Genomic DNA, 16366 nt, shown 5'->3' with positions numbered 1-16366 from the left:
TGCCCTGCTGTCCTCTGAACCCTTTTGCCATCCTCCTGTTGCAGCACTGCTGGTACAGAGCAGCCCCAGGAAGGAGGTGTCACAGAGAGGAGGTGTGACCCTGCAGGTGTGTAGGATCAGCCACCTGGCATCTTCCACCAGGTTTTGGTACAATTATTATTTTGGTACAATTATTCTTCCCAAAGTCATGTTGTATGTTGTTTATGAAAAACAAGTAATATGCAAGGGTGATTTAATGTGACATGTAAGGATTGAGTGCAGTGAGCAGGGCCTGTTGGGGGCTGTCCTTAATGCCAGACTGTAAGAGAAGCCATCCTGGGACACCCAGGGATAAACACAGCATGTCTTCTCCTGCTAGAACCTGAGCTCCCTGTAAGAAAAGCTGAAGCTTTCCTGAGCTCGAGGCTGAATGAAGAACTTCTTGTTTAATACCAGGGTGGCCCTGTCCCTAGAATATTATCAAACTCTCTTTGGAATTGGTTTTTGGTTTCTCTGTGTCATGCTCTGATTATGAGTTATTGGATTCATTATGTGCAATGTGAAGAAGCACTGGTTCTTGTCCCAGTCCCAGCATCAGAAAACTTCTCTAGTTGTTCTGCTGCTGTGAAAAACAGCATTGTCCACCACTCCAGTGGTTTTTGAGGTCTCTGAAGCATCTTCCTTAAATATTGTTTGTCTGCACCAAAATGGCTTCATTTTGGAACCAGTCCATGCTGATGGTGGTCTGGAAAGTCTCTCAGTCTGTTTTACTGGTTGGAGAAGGGACTTGTAATAAATGGCAGGCAGCAGGATCCAGCAGAAGTGTGACAATGGGCTTTGCTTTAGTGCTGACTTCAGATACTTCCAATGATCAACACTAAACACCAGGCTCAGATTTTAGAAAGCCACTGAGATTCAATGATTGTCCCACCAAAACCCTGAAAGCATTTTCTGAAGCCCCACTCTGTATCTCTCTGTGTCCAGCTCTGCATCTTCTTGATTTTTAACAGACATGAATTATTTTTCCACTTCACTGGGCTGCAGGACATGGGGTTTTATCTCCCCAGCACACGTTGGCTGCAGAAACAAATCCATCTGCAGGAGCAGGAGCCCCAGAGGTTGTGCTGGTCCCTGTGGCTCAGGTGCCCACCTGGCTGAGGTTTATCCCCAGAGGTTGTGCTGGTCCCTGTGGCTCAGGTGCCCACCTGGCTGAGGTTTAGCCCCAGAGGTTGTGCTGGTGTCTGTGGCTCAGGTGCCCACCTGGCTGAGGTTTCCATCCCCGTGGGCTGCAGAGAACACCCACAGGATCCATCACTGGGCCTTGCACGGCCCTTGCACAGCACGGAAGGAGAAGCACAGCCCATGACTCTGGGCTTGCAGGGCTCAGTGCCAGCAGCCCCACGTGCTGTGTGGTGACAGCCATGCCAGAGGGGTGCCAGCAGCCTGGCAGTGTGTCCCCCTGGGACGGGCTCTGGGAGCAGCAGCGAGGCAGCTCCTGGTGCTCCCTGCCCCTGAGCACGGCCAGCAGGAGGGGAGAAGATCCCCAGGCAGGGGAAGAGGGAGATGAGAGGGGCAGGGTGCTGTGAGAGGCACAAGAGAGGAGCTGAGGGGGCAGGCAGCTGTGAATCCAGAGTGCCAGAGGCTTGGAGTGGCCCTTGTGAGCAGCGGGACCCCCGGGGCCCCCTGTGCTGCCCAGGGACCAGCTGTGCACAGGAGCTGCAGGAGCAGGACATGGGTGGGGGAGCCCCATCCATCCCCCTCTTCTAGCAGCCCTGCAATTTCTATTCTAGGCTCCCCAGAGGTGAGGATTGGGCAATTCCTCCTCCTTCTGCCTGCTGTCCTCTGGCTGCTCTGCTGCTGCCTTGTGTCCTGCAGGGCAGGTGCCAGGTGGGACAGCGTGGCCTGGGCAGAGCTTGCCCAGCATCAAGAGGAGCAGAAGCATCACAGCTGGTGTCCTGCTCCTCACACCCCCTGCAGTCACCCCAGGGTCTCTGTTCTTTCCCAAGAGCACTTCTGTCCTGTCCTGGCTCTCCTGTGATTCCCACTAGCCCAGCAGAGCTGTAAGCCAATGGCCAGCTTTTATCCCTGTTCATCTATGGAGCCTTTCCCTCAGTTTCCCTCTAGAATTCTGCATTTTCCAACTGCTCTTCTACACCAACTGCTCTCTCCTCATATGTGCAAGTTGTTGGCAGATATGCCAGGTGAGATGCTGTCAATCCTTAATCATGTTCTTCATTTGGAAGGGAACCATTTATTAAGTGTGGCCTATCTGCTGCCCTTTTGTACCAAACACATCTTCTCCCCTGCACTGCATGTCAAAATTTAACATTTTACTAAAGAAACACTTAAGTCATGGTAGCTGGTGTCTATTCTTTCTTCTCCATTCTTATGCTTTTTTACCCTTTTTTAATAGAAAAAAATTTGGCACAACTTATTTTTCACAAGCTACTACTGACAGTTCCTCATTTCCTTGCTCTTTCTTCTGTGTTCATACAAATAATTTACTGCTAAGTCCCCATTTTCTTCCAGAAGTCAAAGAGTTTTGTGCCCTAAAGCTTTCGTTTTTAAAAGGATGTCTCTTTCCAACTTTCCTTCCATGTCAGAACTCTGAATCCTTAGCAGTAAGGCTGCAGTCACTGCAGTGGGGAGGTTTCTTGCCTACCTCGTGCTCTTTGGGCTGCCCCTCACCTCTAACTGTGCCCTGCTCCTTTGACACAGGCAGTAAATTATGATAGGACCCCAAGCAGCATTTCCTTTTTCATGCCATCTCCAATCATTCTAAGAAGGTTTTGTAAAGAGAAGCCTCAGAATGTAAAACCTTCCCTTTTCAGGCACTTCTTCCCCTGGCCCAGCTACCTTGCTGGGTTGTGTCAGCTACCCAGGGGAGTATGTGTCAGTGATGTCCCATTTCTGCAAGGAACAAAGCTCAGGACAGAGGCATGTCCAGAGGCAAGAACAGCATTTGCAAAGATGCTGAGATGATGAAGCAGTGAACTCAGATGTGTGGTGCTCCAGTGGGTCAGTGAGGGAGGACTGTGTCTGAAACAGCCCTTGGAGTGTGGTTCTCACTCTGCCTCCATCCCCAGAGCTGTTCAGACACCCAGCCCTGGCTGCACTGTCACCTCCTTTCCCATCACCTGTGTCGGTGTCCCCATGTCCAGGGCCCTCCTCCACCCACTTCCATCTCTGAGGGCTCCTCCTGGGTCCTGCCTGTTCAGCCCAACAGCCCCAGGCACCTGCTCTCTCTGCAGTCTCTGGTTTGGTTTTTTCCACAGCAGTTCCAGTTCCTGCTGCCAGCTGTGCCAAGGCTGTGAGGTCCCTGAGCAAACATCTGTGAGCAGCTCTTCACCCTCTGTTCCTGCTGTGCCACAGCGGGGTAGGAAAGCTGCCCAGGGCTGGTTTCCATCCCCTCTGGAGGGAACACTGACACACACGGGCAAAGGATGCCTGACTCCAGGATAAATGTGGGACAGCCTGGCTCAGAGCACTGGAGTCAGTCTGGGGTAACAGATGCACATCTGCAGGGCAGAGACCCCTCTGTGCAGCACCAAACTCACCCCTTGGCCCTTCTGCTGCACCTCCTGGGCCACACTGGGCTGCAGCTCACCTGCCAGCCACCCTAAGCTTGTTTAAGAGCCCTAGCTGGCCAATGTGGTGCTTTCCAGCAAGAGCCCAGAACAACTTCGGAAACAAGCAGCAACATCCTCCATTTCATGTCAGGCTGTTGTTGTTGGGTTTTTAACAAAGTTTTCTTTTTTCTAATTATAGGATGTTGCAGAACAATCAGCTGAGCCGCATCCCTGCAGAGGCACTGAGAGATCTTCCAAATCTCCAATCTCTGTAAGTCATTAAAAATCAATGCTGCGAGCTGCACAGTCCCTTGGGGACCCCAGGCTTCCCAGCATTTGAGTCATTAGTTCCTTTGTCAAGGATGTTCTGTTCCTTCTTCCTTTTCTTTTCCAATTTATTCAAAGATTACTGTCACTTAGAGTGGAAGGGAGGGGAGGGCAGTTTTCAAGGAAGAAACACTGTCTTGGTAGAGGATGTTGAAATTACAGCTCCCCATGTGTGCATTGTGATGAAAAGGCCACCAGAGCCAATGCATATTTCAAGGAATATTGGAAAATATCCACCCAAAGAGTCTCTGCCCTCTGCACTGTGGACCACAGTGGGGAAAGGACCTGCCAGTGAGCACAGAGGGGTGTCAAAGTGCAAGTTGGGCTGTTTTACCCAAATGGAGAATTGTGGCAGGGTAGAACTGCTTTAAAGACTTTAACAATTCAGCCCTGGGAAGAGGCTGAGGCTGTGATTGTGCTTTTCCTGTAAAGGAGGTCTGTGCTCCTGTCTTCCCTAAAAATCACACGACTTTGGAATTCTGCTGTTTAGCTGAGTGGCAAAGTTGAGAGCAGACCCTGGGAGTGCCAGTGGATTTAGGGAAGGTGTGTTTGGTGCAGGGAGCACAGCTGAAGCTTGTAAGAGCCTTCTGAGTTGGGCTGAACCACTGAAAATCCGACCTTATCCCTTAATCCTTAACTTCAGCCCTAGTCTTACACAGCCCTTTTATCACAGAAATGTTAGCTGGGAGCAGTTTCTGGCAGTCTCCTGCTTGGAGCAGGACTACCCAAATAATCAGCAGGGCAGCTGCAGCTTTGTCTCTCCAAGCACAGAGATTCCCCTCTCCCTGGTAGCCTGGGGCTGTTCTTCCTGGGGAAGAAACTTTTTCTCAAGTCCAACCTAAAACTCCTGGAAGGTAATTTGTGGCCATTACTCTTTGTTTGATCACCTGGAACCACCCTGAAGGGCTTGGCTCCATCATCTCTGGTTGCAGGTCCCTGGCAGTTCTCCTCTCAGCCCCTTCTCTGCTCAGTGAAACCATCCCTGCTCCTTCCACCTCTGCTCATGGGGCAAATGCCCTGGGACCCTGGCTCAGCCACTAGCCCTCCACTGGACCTGTCTCATTCCTCTTCATCCCCTTTATACTGGGCACCCCAAAACTGGGCACAGTTCTTCATGTGTGGCCCTCCAGTACCCAGTAGGAGTTTCTGTAAATATTAATTTAAATATTAATTTGCAATGGGGGTGTTGGCTGTGCAGGATATGAATGTTCTTTCTGCCAGAAGAGATTTGAAACATTTGTTGTTGAAACATCACTGGCACATCGTTGTGGTTATTATTAAATTGTGTTGACATCACCATCAGTGCCAGAGTCAAGACCCCCACTCCAGGGATTTTGAGATCAGGTTGTTTTCCAAGTGACTTCTCTTTCATAGGAAGCATGGCATGGAAGGTTGCTGGTTGTTGGCTTCTTTTCTGTCTCTGTCAGGTCAGGATTGAAAGTGCTCAAGATGATATTTTGGGTTCAGACTCAGATATTTATTTTTTCCTTATCTATGTTACAGTCTCACAAGCAGTGAGTTCTGCAGTATTTCACTAACAAGCTACAAAAATGGCCCCATATCTATCACTACAAGGTCTTTAAAGGAGAAACTGTCCAATTAAGAAAAGACACCTCAATTATTTTCACTTTCAACCCCATGACTAATCCCTTGTATCCCACAATGCAGACTTTTCTGTACATTTACACAATATCACCCAAACTCATGGAGAAGAAGGTGAAGAAGAAGGAGCAGCCTCTACCCTAAAACCTCCATCTTGATTTATCTACATTACTATATTCCAAAACCTTAATCTCTAAGTTTTCCCCCCGTGATATCACACACTTCTATTCAAACTCCACACCCACAATCCCAGTTCTCAAATTTGGAAGCCTTCTCCACGGCCTCAGGTCAATGCAGTGTTCTCCTGGGGGTCAGTGCCTGTCAGCACAGAAATCTGAAATTCTCAGCATCCAGGGTTCAAGCAGCAGGTCACTGCCCCAGGAACACCTCATCCCCCACAGCCTGTCTCTGCTTTGCCTTGCCAGTGTGTGACAGCCAGTGCCACCAGAGCCCACGGCTGCAGAGAGCCAGCCTTGGCTTCTGAGGGTTCAGCTTGCTGGCACAGCCACCACTGCAGCTCTGGCCACCAGTCCTGGGGCATTCACCACTGCTGGGGGGCAACCTGGGCTAGTGCTGGCAGGTCCACATGCTCCATCTCCTCAGCCCACAGCCCCTGCCAAAATACCACAGGGCACGTGAGAAATGCAAACCACCCCAAGAAGACACTTGCAGCACTCTGGGGGTTGTTTAAGGGGCAGGGTGGGAGTGTTAATTCACACATCCCTTGTGTGAATTAGCACTGAGGTACCTGCTCCTAGTGCATTTTGAGGCCACCCCACCCAGGGTGGTTTTCCCAGGTGTTTCCAAAGTTGGGTCAGGGGAGCTAGGGCCAGTTGGGAGCCAGTGCTCTTCCTGCAGAAACTGAAGAGTAAAAGCAAATTTTTGGAAGAATTAAGCTTCTTTAGACAACCTGAGGGAAACTAGGCTTGGAATAAAATCAGAGGGTGAGCATCTGGGCAGGTCTGGCTCGGACATGCCTAATGCCTGTCACAGCAGGACTGCTTTCTACAGCTGCAGCCACAGCTGTGTCCTCCTTTCTCCCAGAAAGTGCTGTCCAAGCTGGTCACTTCCCACCCAGTGTCCAAGGTGACTAAGCAGGGATGTTCTGCCTTTCCTGAGCAGCCCTGTTCCTGTGCACCAACCTGTCTGGGCTGCTACTGCCGCCTCAGAGCTTCCCTCAGCCCCTCACCCCTGCAGTGCACAAGCACCCATGCCTGGTCCCTCTGGGCTCCTTTGCTCCTCCTCTTCTCATCATCCACTTTTAACATCCCTGACCTCATTCCCCTGTAACAGAGCCACATCTTCTGTGCCTTCCCCAGCTCTTCCTGAGGCTCAGGATCCTTTCTCTGCCCCTCATTGTTTCTGAAGCCTGTCCCAGACTCAGACTGGGCACAGGAGGGACTCAGACTGTGATCTCCCACTCCCCTCTCTATCTTTAAAAAAAAAACAAACCCAAACTGTTGGGCCTGACAAGCCCTGAGTTCAGGGTGGGAAAGGCACCAACACCTTCTGGCCTGCAGAACTGCTCCATCCACTGCTCCCAGCTGCCCCAGCCAGGCCCACAGCATATTCACCAGGCACAGTGGGAGCAAGTGAGTTCAAAGGAAAACTCCTGCTGGGAAAATAAATTTTTCATGGGATGGGGTCTAAAGTGCCCCTCCAGCCAAGTGAGCCTCCATACACATTCTCATGGTCACAGAGTGCCCAGAGCTTCTTTAGAATCAGAGCACAGGATCACAGAATCGTCACTGTTGGAAAAGACCTCCAAGATCATCAAGTCCAAGCTGTTCCCCATCCCCAGTTTGTCACCAGACCAGAGCACTGAGTGTCACATCCAGACACTCCATGGACACCTCCAGGCATGGGGAATCCACAACCTCTCTGGGAAGTCCCTTCCAGTGCCTAACAACCCTCTCAGTGAAGAAATTCTTCCTGATGTCCAACCTGAACCTCCTCTGGCACAGCCTGGGGCCATTTCCTCTTGTCCTGTCAGATTTACACAGGTGACTGATTAGCACCCATTTTGGGAGGCCCATTTGAGAGCTGGCAGGGCATATAAAAAAATAGAGATGTGTATTGGGAACAGCACAATCCCCTGCAGCAGATCTGTTGGGACCTTAAAGGTTACTCATTCCAGGCCCCTGTCATGGGCACTTTCCACGAGGCCACATTGCTCCAGGCCCTTTGCCAACCTGGCCTTGAACACTCCCAGGGACAGGGCAGCTACAGCTTCTCTGGGCACCCTGTGCCAGTAAGATGAAGAGCTCCAGGAGAAGATTTCTGTAACAAAAAGCAAGCAGCAAAACATGAGTAACTTGTGTAGGTGTCGCATCAGTGACCCCACCTCACCCATCCCGTTCTGTCTGTGCTTACAAGAGTTCAGGGTGAAGGTGTGGGTCATCAGTCACATCCCAGCTGTCACTTCTGCATGTGTGCCCCTGAGGCTGGCCCAACTCTTCAACCAGCTGGGGGGCAGTCTCTTCTGGAAGCAAAAGTTTCAGAAGTGTTCCATGCAATGGAGAACTCTTCCCTGTCTGGGATGGTTAAAGGAAGGGCAAAAAGTGCTTCTCAGGGGATCCTGAGCACAGATCACCCCCAGGCTGCAGTGGAACCTGCCCTCAGCATGGAGAGGACAGGAGGGAGCTGTTCTCCAGGGTGGGCATTCCACAGGATGGTTATTCTCCAGGGGACCAGGCACAAGCCAGCTCTGCCTCACATTAGGACCACACCAAACTCTTCCTCTGCCCTGAGCCTGACTTCTTTAAAGTGTGGAGGGCATGTGCAGACAAAGATGATGATTTGCACTTTCATAAAATCACAGAATCATCAAGGTTGGAGGAGACCCTCAAGATCACCTAGTCCAGCCACCAACCCAGCACCACCACACTGACCCCCACACCACATCCCTGAGTGCCACATCCAGACACCTCCAGACACAATGACTCCACCACCTCCCTGGGCAACTCATCCCAATGTCTGACCACTCTTTCAAAGAAAAAATAATTTCTAATGTCTAATCTGGATCTCCCCTGGGGGAGCTTAGGGCCATTTCCTCTTGTCCTATCACCCGAGACACGGAAAAGAGCCTGACCCCACCTCACTATAACCTCCTTTCAGGCAGCTGTAGAGAGCAACTTTCTCCTCCTCCCACAGCTGCCCTGTAGAGGCTCTTGGGCTGGGTAAGGTCCCAAGAACCAGGTCTGGTGACACAGCCCAGTGTGGCTGCAAGGCACAGCCCTGCTGGGGGTGGATGGGACATTCTGAGCACACACAGAGTGTGACAAGGTGGTGCCACTGCTGTACCTCACCCTGGGGCAAGCCTGACCTGGACAGCATCCTGGGGCTCACCCTGGGGGAGCAGCCAGTGCTTGCACAGTCCTGCCATTCTCCTTCTAGCTCGTGCTCAGAGGTGCTCTCACCCATCAGGAGTGGCACAGCATGGACAGCACTGTGTCTGAAGGGAACACAGGGCTGAGATTTCTACTGCCATGGCTTCTCCAAATGTGGATACTCACCTCAGACCAAAAGACTCCATGCAGGTCTGCATTAGAGTGATTTTTTCCCCTCCTTTTCAAATATCTGAGTCATTTTCCACAAGTTTATGAGACTCCTGTGTATCCATTGCCAAAAAATTTGCCAGCCTGGAACACCTATAGGTCACCCACAGCACAGTTTTCAAGAATTACCAGTCAGGCCATCTGAGCCCCAGTGTGTTTGTGCTGCTCAGAGACTCCTTTTTTCCATTCAGAAGGGGAAGTGGCTTTATGGCACATCATGACAGGCCATGAGTTACCAGACCTGTATGGCACTTGGTGAAATATTAACTCTCTGCATATTGGCTACACAGCCTAAGCAAGCAGCACAGCTGGGAAGGGGGTGAAAATGGGAGCCCACAGGAGTGGGGTGGAACCAGTACCAGACAGAAAGGGATTGTGTGTTGGTTATTTTCTTGCTCTTTCAGGTGTTTACATTTGGTGTCCATGTTTGTCGTTCTGGGATTCAGGCAGGATTTGAAGGGAAAGTGTGCATCCCTCAGGGACAAACTGACCCAGGAGAGGAAAGGCAGACTTCTCAATGACCAAGTCTTTTCTCAGGATTACAACAGAAATGGCAAAACTAAGTGGAGACTGAGAACAATTGTTTTCAGCTAAGTTCTATCAGAAGAACTTGCCAGTCAGTTCAAGAGATGAGGTGACCAGAAAAATGGGACAGAAAGGGATGTTCTAGCCACTGTGGGACAGAGAGAGGCTGGCATTCAATGCCTGCACAGCACAAAGGCATATTTGAAATGTAGCAAAAAACTGTGTCCATGAACTCCAGCTGTCTCCAAATGTGGCAGCTGTCTGGGCTTCTGGCATTTAGGGAGGATGAGACAGGACACATCACCCAAGCTTTGGGATTGAGCTGCAGGGTCCCTTTGTGGCACTGCTGCAGCCCAAGCCTGGCTCCCAGGCAGGAGGGGTATCCAGACCTGTCCTGAGGTCCCTCTGCTTGCTGGCTGAGAGTGCTGGGCAGTGCAGGCAGCTCCTGCAGGCTCTGTAGGGTGCATGCACTGAGGTGAGGAACCAGCTGGAAATCTGCAGGAGTCTGGGAGTCCCTGACAGCAGGAGATCAGCTTTACCTGTGTGCTCGAGGAGAGGGAGGCCAGGCAGGAAGAAACTTCAACAAATGCTGTCAGTCAGAGGGAAGAAGGAAAGCCATTCCTCGTTTTTATCAGGTGCTGATGCATGTTGAAGTAGGAGTGCCCTGTCCAGAGTGACCAGAGCTGGGGGCACAGTCAGAGCATGAGGACTCTGCTCCAGAGTGCCTCAACTCCAGGAAAGCCTGGGATTGCACATGCACTCCCCTGCCTTTCACCTCTGGCTTTGTGGCAGTCTGAACACAGGGCTCCAGCTTCCCTCTGTATCAGGAGCAGGAGCTCTCTGTGCCTGGGTCCTGCTCACATCTGGCTCTAAAAGACCAGATAAAGGAGAAACACAGATGTCACAACGACCATGCTTACACTGCTCTGCTTCTCCCTCTCTTCTTGCCTTCTGATGAGGACCTGTCTGCAGGTCCTTTTTCAAAGCTGCCAACCCATGGACTTCAGGTGTGCAGAATTTTTCATGGCAGTGGTGGTGTCCCCTGCAAAAGATATGCTGTGGATCCAGCAGTGGCAGAACACTAATTTTAAGTACTCTAGATGAGGCACACTGGCTCCCTGGGAGCCCAAGTTACTGAAGATCCTTCACTGGACAGACAGCAAGCCAGAAAAAGGTGTTTCAGGCAAGTTTCAGTGAGATGGGAGAGTCAGAGTGTTTCCCTTTGGATTCCTTCTCTTGGACATTCCCATTGCCCTGTGTGATCCCCCCCATATCCTTCCTAACCAAGGAAGGTGCAGCTCTGAGTTCTGGCAAATAACATTTCAAACATAGTAAGAGGGTTTGCTCCTGCAAACTCTGCCACAGGTGCTGTGAATCCCGGCCAGCCAGGAGGAGTTTCCATTCATCCCACATAACTCTGTGCCAAAAGGGCGTTGGTAGGTCTGGGATGCCCATTGCCCACCACACCATGTGCTGACCAAAGCTTGGCTGCTCCAGACTGGACCACTGGGTATCACCGACCATTGATCATCAGGGAACTCCTGTGGCCTGCACTATCCCTCCTGAAAGGGTTTGGCTTTCCCCAGCCAGGATCCATGGGTCATTCTGTCCATGGATTTCAACCAGCACGAGGGGGCAAGTGTCACACCCACCCAGACAGCCCCATCCACATCAGGCACCCCTGTGCTTACAAAAACCCCTCACCAGGTCCTGCAAAGCTGCAGCCATGCCCAGGCCAGAACCAGACCTGCCCTGTCCCTGTCAGCTACAGGATATGGAGACATCACTCTCTGGAGCCCCAGCTGTCAGGAAGTACACCTTGGCAGCTTTCTCTAGATGATTACCAAGAAGAATTTGGATTTCAAAAGAAAAGTCCAAGCTCTGGAGACCGAGCCTCCTACCAAGTATGAGGGAGCTGCTTCCCAGCAGGCTTGATTTATCTGGGAAGCATGTTGGGAAGGCCGGTGGGGAGGATTAGAAAGAACACGCACACCTGATGGCAATGCTCTGAGCCCTGCACGGGCTGCCAAGGCCTTACATAATGCTCAGATGCAGTTGTGATGCCCTGGCAGAGTCTGGCTGCCGGTGGTTTGTAGGTGCAGTAACAACATACCATGTGCATTCTGGAAGAGTCGTGTGTCAGTCTAATTAACGACTTTGTGGTTTGTGAGCACTTACCTAAAGCAGATGGGCACTGTGTCTGTTCCTTTGCCAGGCAGAAAGAGTCCAAGGTATTTCAAAGTGAGCAGGTGCTATAAATTATAATTACCAAGCTTGTCGAGGTAGAGAAAGCAGAGAGAAAAGAAACCTGGTGGATTAAGAGATCAAGGTAAACTTCTGGTTTTTCTTTTTCAAATGCCTATGGAAAGCTTTTTTGGGAGTTTCTTGCAGATCAGCATTTTGGAAAGGTGCTTAGCATGTGTCTGGCTCTTCAGGGTGAGTGTTGTCTATATTAGTCTGGTGGTGGTAGGGAGGATTTAGTGCCAGGCAGAAGAGTTAAAGCCTCAAGATCCTGCACCATGAAATTGAGCTTCCCTTACCCCCTTTCCAGACTGCACTTTGGGTTTTCTCTCGTGTCCCTGGCAAGATGCTTCATTCTGCTGGCAAACCCTTGGGTGCAGGCCTTGTGATTCATTCCCTAGCTCTGTATCCCACAAGGACTGACTCTTGCTGTTGGGCTTGATGGCATCCAAGAAAACAACCTGTGACTCTCCATCCATCTTCTGTCTCTTGGCAACTCCTCCTGTGTGCAGAAAAGTAACTGCTTCCCTCCGTGCCAGCTTGTGCCAGTCCTTACAGCCTTGTGGCTAATGCAGCCACTGTCAGTACCAGCACCAGCAGCCCCATTCCCTGGGATCCTGGCCTTGCCCTCATTTTATTTCGCCTTTCTCCATCACACGCTTGCATCCCTCTGGAATATTTGCAGAGTTCTCCTGCCACTGTGCCACAAACCTGCTGTTCCCAGCTGAAATCAGCCACGGGCTCCCTGAGGAGCACTCTGGTCCCATCAGCACCATCCCCACCAAGGGCAGGCTCTTGTTTGTGACCCTTGTGTGACAGCAGTGCTGTCCTCTGCTCATCCGGCCTGCACAAGCTGAGGGGGTGCAATCTGGAGGAGAAACTGTGCCATAAATGTTGTTCTTAAAAATACTGAAGTAATCTTCCTGTTTGCTAAAGCTGTAATTTCCCATTATATTCTGATTTCACTCCAGCTGTACTTGACCCAGAATCAATAAATGTTAAATCAGCCTGACATGTAACTCCCTGTACACAGGTTAATTGTACCTCTAACTAAAACAATCCACTTCCTCCATCCCATTAGTTTGCCACCATTTGGACTCCTGTGGAAATGCAATAAGGGCTGCTTCCTCCCTGTCCCTTAAGGCAGGTAATTATTTTCATACATATGGCCGGAGATTAAAATGCAAAAAATGACTTATAGCAATTTGAGAACATGTGGACTTTGATGTCGACAAAGGAGGAAGGCTTTTCCCACCAGATCAGATTCTCACAAGCATATAAATTCTTATGACAGAAGGAAGAAAAAAATTCCTTTGGAATCAACATGGCCTGAAGAGCTCAGTCTGTTCATTCCTCATTTCACTTCTTTGATCTGTTTGAGATTTGACAGTTTGCTGTTCAGCAATATTCTTCTCTATAAATCACACGTGATGCTGTGAGGTTTTGGGAAGGTGTTGTTTCCATGGGTTGTTTAAAGGATAAAAGCTATAGACAAACTGATACCTATAAAGTCAGCACAGCATAGCAGTGACTAACAGTCTGCTGGCATAGGAGCTGTCTTGTGGCAAGACCACCTCAGCTCTGATTTACTGGCTCCAGAATCTTTCTGGAGCACAAAAGGAGGCCAGGGAAGAGCAGTGGGGGAGCTCTGATGGAGTGTATGAGGATGGGCTGAAGCAAAGTGACTGCAAATGTTTCCCTGGTGATTGCTGCTGCTGAGCACACAGGACCTTGGATTTCCCCTCTTATGATGAAAGCATTCCTGCAGCAGGAAAAGGAGCCCAGGGTGGGTATCACAGTGTCAGCTGTCCTTCCACTTGTGAGGACACAGGCTGCTCAAAACCTTCCCATCCCAGCTCTGAAATCCCCTTTTCCCTGAGGCCTCTCTTCCCAGCAGCCAGCTCTGGACAGCAGCACAACTGAGTCAGGAGCATTTTGTCCCCACTTCTGTTTTCACAAGCCTGATCTCCATTTTGGCACTTCAGGCTTTAATTACATTTCTACAAAGGAGATAGGCTGGGAGGGTCCAAGAGCAGACATTTACCACATTCAAGTGACCACTGCAGGCAGATGTGCCACACAGCTGGATGTACTGAAGTTAATTTTCAGGCACTGATGTAGCCATGGTGTGGTGAGTCTTTGCTGAAGTTTGGTTGCTGCTAGGGCTCCTCGAAGCTGTGTGGAAGCAGGAGCCTCTCTGGCTGCACTGCCATGATCCTGCCTCCCAGGTATGGCTTGCACAGCCTGGGAGTCACCTGAAAATGGCACAGTGGCCCCTGTGGCTTGTGCAGTTGAGCCAGTGCACAGACAGGGAAGAGATTATACAATTTTGTTTCAGGTGGGCTATGTCCCTGGAAGGGACTGATGTCTTCTCCTGAGGCCACTTCTCATAATTTGGTTCATCAATGATAAAGCAAATTCTGAGGAATTATTGCTTTTTGGCAGAGACTTTGAACAGATAAAATTCTTCTGGTTCTGTCCTCCAACCTGCTGTGCCCTAGCTCTTCCCTCCAGCCAGTCTGAGCTGCCACTGGAGCTCCGTGTTTGTCACCAGGACTGGCAACGATAGCTTAGCAAGATCAGACCAGGTCTGAGGAGAAAAAGGTGCATTACAAAACAAATGCAGGTCAACACTCAGATTTTGGACTCATTCCTCTGTTTATATGGGCCTGGTCCAAATCCCAGGTCTGGGTTCAAGAGCATCCCTGACTAGGAAACAAAGTGCATGGCTGGACCTTATTTCCTGTTCCAGCAGCTTGCTTTGCCATTCAACTCATCTCCCCATGCTGTTCAGAGTGTGCTCCCCAGTACCTCTGAAAGCCATTTTTGCTGCAATGATGAGCAGCAATGTATTTTCAAAAGCCAGAGTTGGTAAAACCACTTGGCAGAACATGCATCACTCTCTTTTACTGGGGCAAAAGCTGTATCTTGGTCACTGTGCTCCTGCTAGGACTCAAGAAGCAGCTTCCCTGCAGCCCACGGTGACAGTGGGGGATCAGCCACCGTGGTGTTTGGCACAGCCACAAAGAATCCTGGGCCAGGTTTGTAGCTGGGGTGTTGAGTGTCTGGGGCCAGGGGACTGGTGTCTTTGTGCCTCTGCTGTGACTGGGGTGCTGGATCCTTCCCTCATGGTCACATGGAGGATCCTAAAATACTGCCAGGAAGGAGATCAAATTCTTCTGAGTCACCACCACGGCCTCACTACACAGCCTTCCTTCTCTTTGGATAAGCTTCTGCTGTGCCCACGTCTCCCTCAGGCAAACCAGGTGGGTTTGTCTCCCCTGACCGTGGCTGTCTAGATATTACCTCATCCCAGGAGCAGTGGAAAATGATCAGCATCTGCAGAGAGTGAATCATCTCTGTTATCTCAGAGCCCTCTCCGGGGATGAATCACTCTCTGGAGGAACCTGGTTTTCTCTTCTGGCTATAGAAAGACCCTGTAACTGGTTTCAAGTTCTGCATGAATAAGGCTGGGTGAGATGTGGTTTTCCTACACTTGGAAGGCAAAAGAAAAATGTCCCTGTCCCCACCCCTCACTTTTATCCAGCAAAGTCAGCCCCCCAAGCTGACACACCCCATCAGAGCAGGGGTACCAAAGCAGGGCTGAGCATCTCTGCTCCCCACAGCCCCCTGCACATGGCCCAGCCACATTTGTGTAGCCCTCAGAAAAATCTATCAGAGATCATCTTGCCCAAAAATACAAATGCAAGGAGAAGCTTACCCTCTAACCAGGGAGGAATTTCTCTACAGTCCAGAGCTGGAGGGATTTGAATTTGCAGCTGCTGTTCTCAGAGCAAGTCAGAAAGGAGGCATGGCTGGTGGTACATCACAGACATGAATTTTTTCCTGTCAGTAGGAGGAACTCAGCTGGTCAGATTAGAGTCTTTTCTGCTTAGCAGTAAAAACCCAAGAAATGCAATGTGGTTATCCCAGTACAATTGTCTCAATGGCATTTTTAAGAGGAAGATTTAATGACCACACACAAGCTGTTGAATGTATCATCCTCAAGGAGCAGTTCACTTTAGCAGTGCCACAACAAATCCTTGCTGCATTTGTTTTTCATTCATTACTTGCTGTTTTTCAGCAATGAGTTGCTGTGAAGTTTATGTAAAGGCAATGTCCATGTATCTCATGCTTCTAAGTGTCAGTGCTGTGAAGGATTCCAGGATTCCTCTCCCAGGAAGACAAGAGTGTTGCGTGGTTTGCCAGGCTAACAGCTAAAAGTTTAGCAAACTTCAGTCAAGAACTGGAAAATAATACAGAAAAAAGCTGTCTGCATGAATTGGTATCTCCTCCAAGGATGGTGTATGGAGATACAAGACAGAGAAACTGCCCCAGCTGCATCAGCTGCCTCATCTCTGTTCATGATGTGTAAGAAGCAGCAGCTTCCTTTCTTTTGAAATCCTTTCCTGGAATGTGCAGAGAGTAGGTCATTCAGGTCCCAATGACCTTGAGTGGGGCCAGCATGTCCACAAAGCCAGCTTCTCTCCTGAGACTTCACTTTCCAATTTCCCCATTCACTGAGCTGGTGGTTGGCAGCACTTGGAAGGGGGTGATGGTGATGGT

The 16366-nt window shown here is 50.2% G+C and overlaps 1 protein-coding gene and 1 long non-coding RNA gene across 2 annotated transcripts in view; one reads left to right on the top strand and one right to left on the bottom strand.

Annotated features, from left to right (window-relative positions):
• The window catches only part of LGR6 (leucine rich repeat containing G protein-coupled receptor 6), a 151653-nt gene that overhangs the window by 75352 nt on the left and 59935 nt on the right, over positions 1-16366 (top strand). The window contains exon 4 of the mRNA XM_064399090.1: positions 3748-3819. Within this exon, the coding sequence (XP_064255160.1) occupies positions 3748-3819 (72 nt within the window). The remainder of the gene's footprint in view (positions 1-3747; positions 3820-16366) is intronic.
• On the bottom strand, positions 9160-11740 carry LOC135286209 (uncharacterized). Its single transcript, XR_010350660.1, has 2 exons — positions 11264-11740; positions 9160-10601 (listed from the first exon to the last, which is right to left on the bottom strand). It is a non-coding gene; the product is annotated as an uncharacterized LOC135286209 (long non-coding RNA).

The sequence above is a fragment of the Passer domesticus genome, chromosome 25 (assembly GCF_036417665.1).
Source record: "Passer domesticus isolate bPasDom1 chromosome 25, bPasDom1.hap1, whole genome shotgun sequence".
Taxonomy (NCBI): domain Eukaryota; kingdom Metazoa; phylum Chordata; class Aves; order Passeriformes; family Passeridae; genus Passer; species Passer domesticus.
This window is presented reverse-complemented; position numbering and strand designations above follow the sequence as displayed.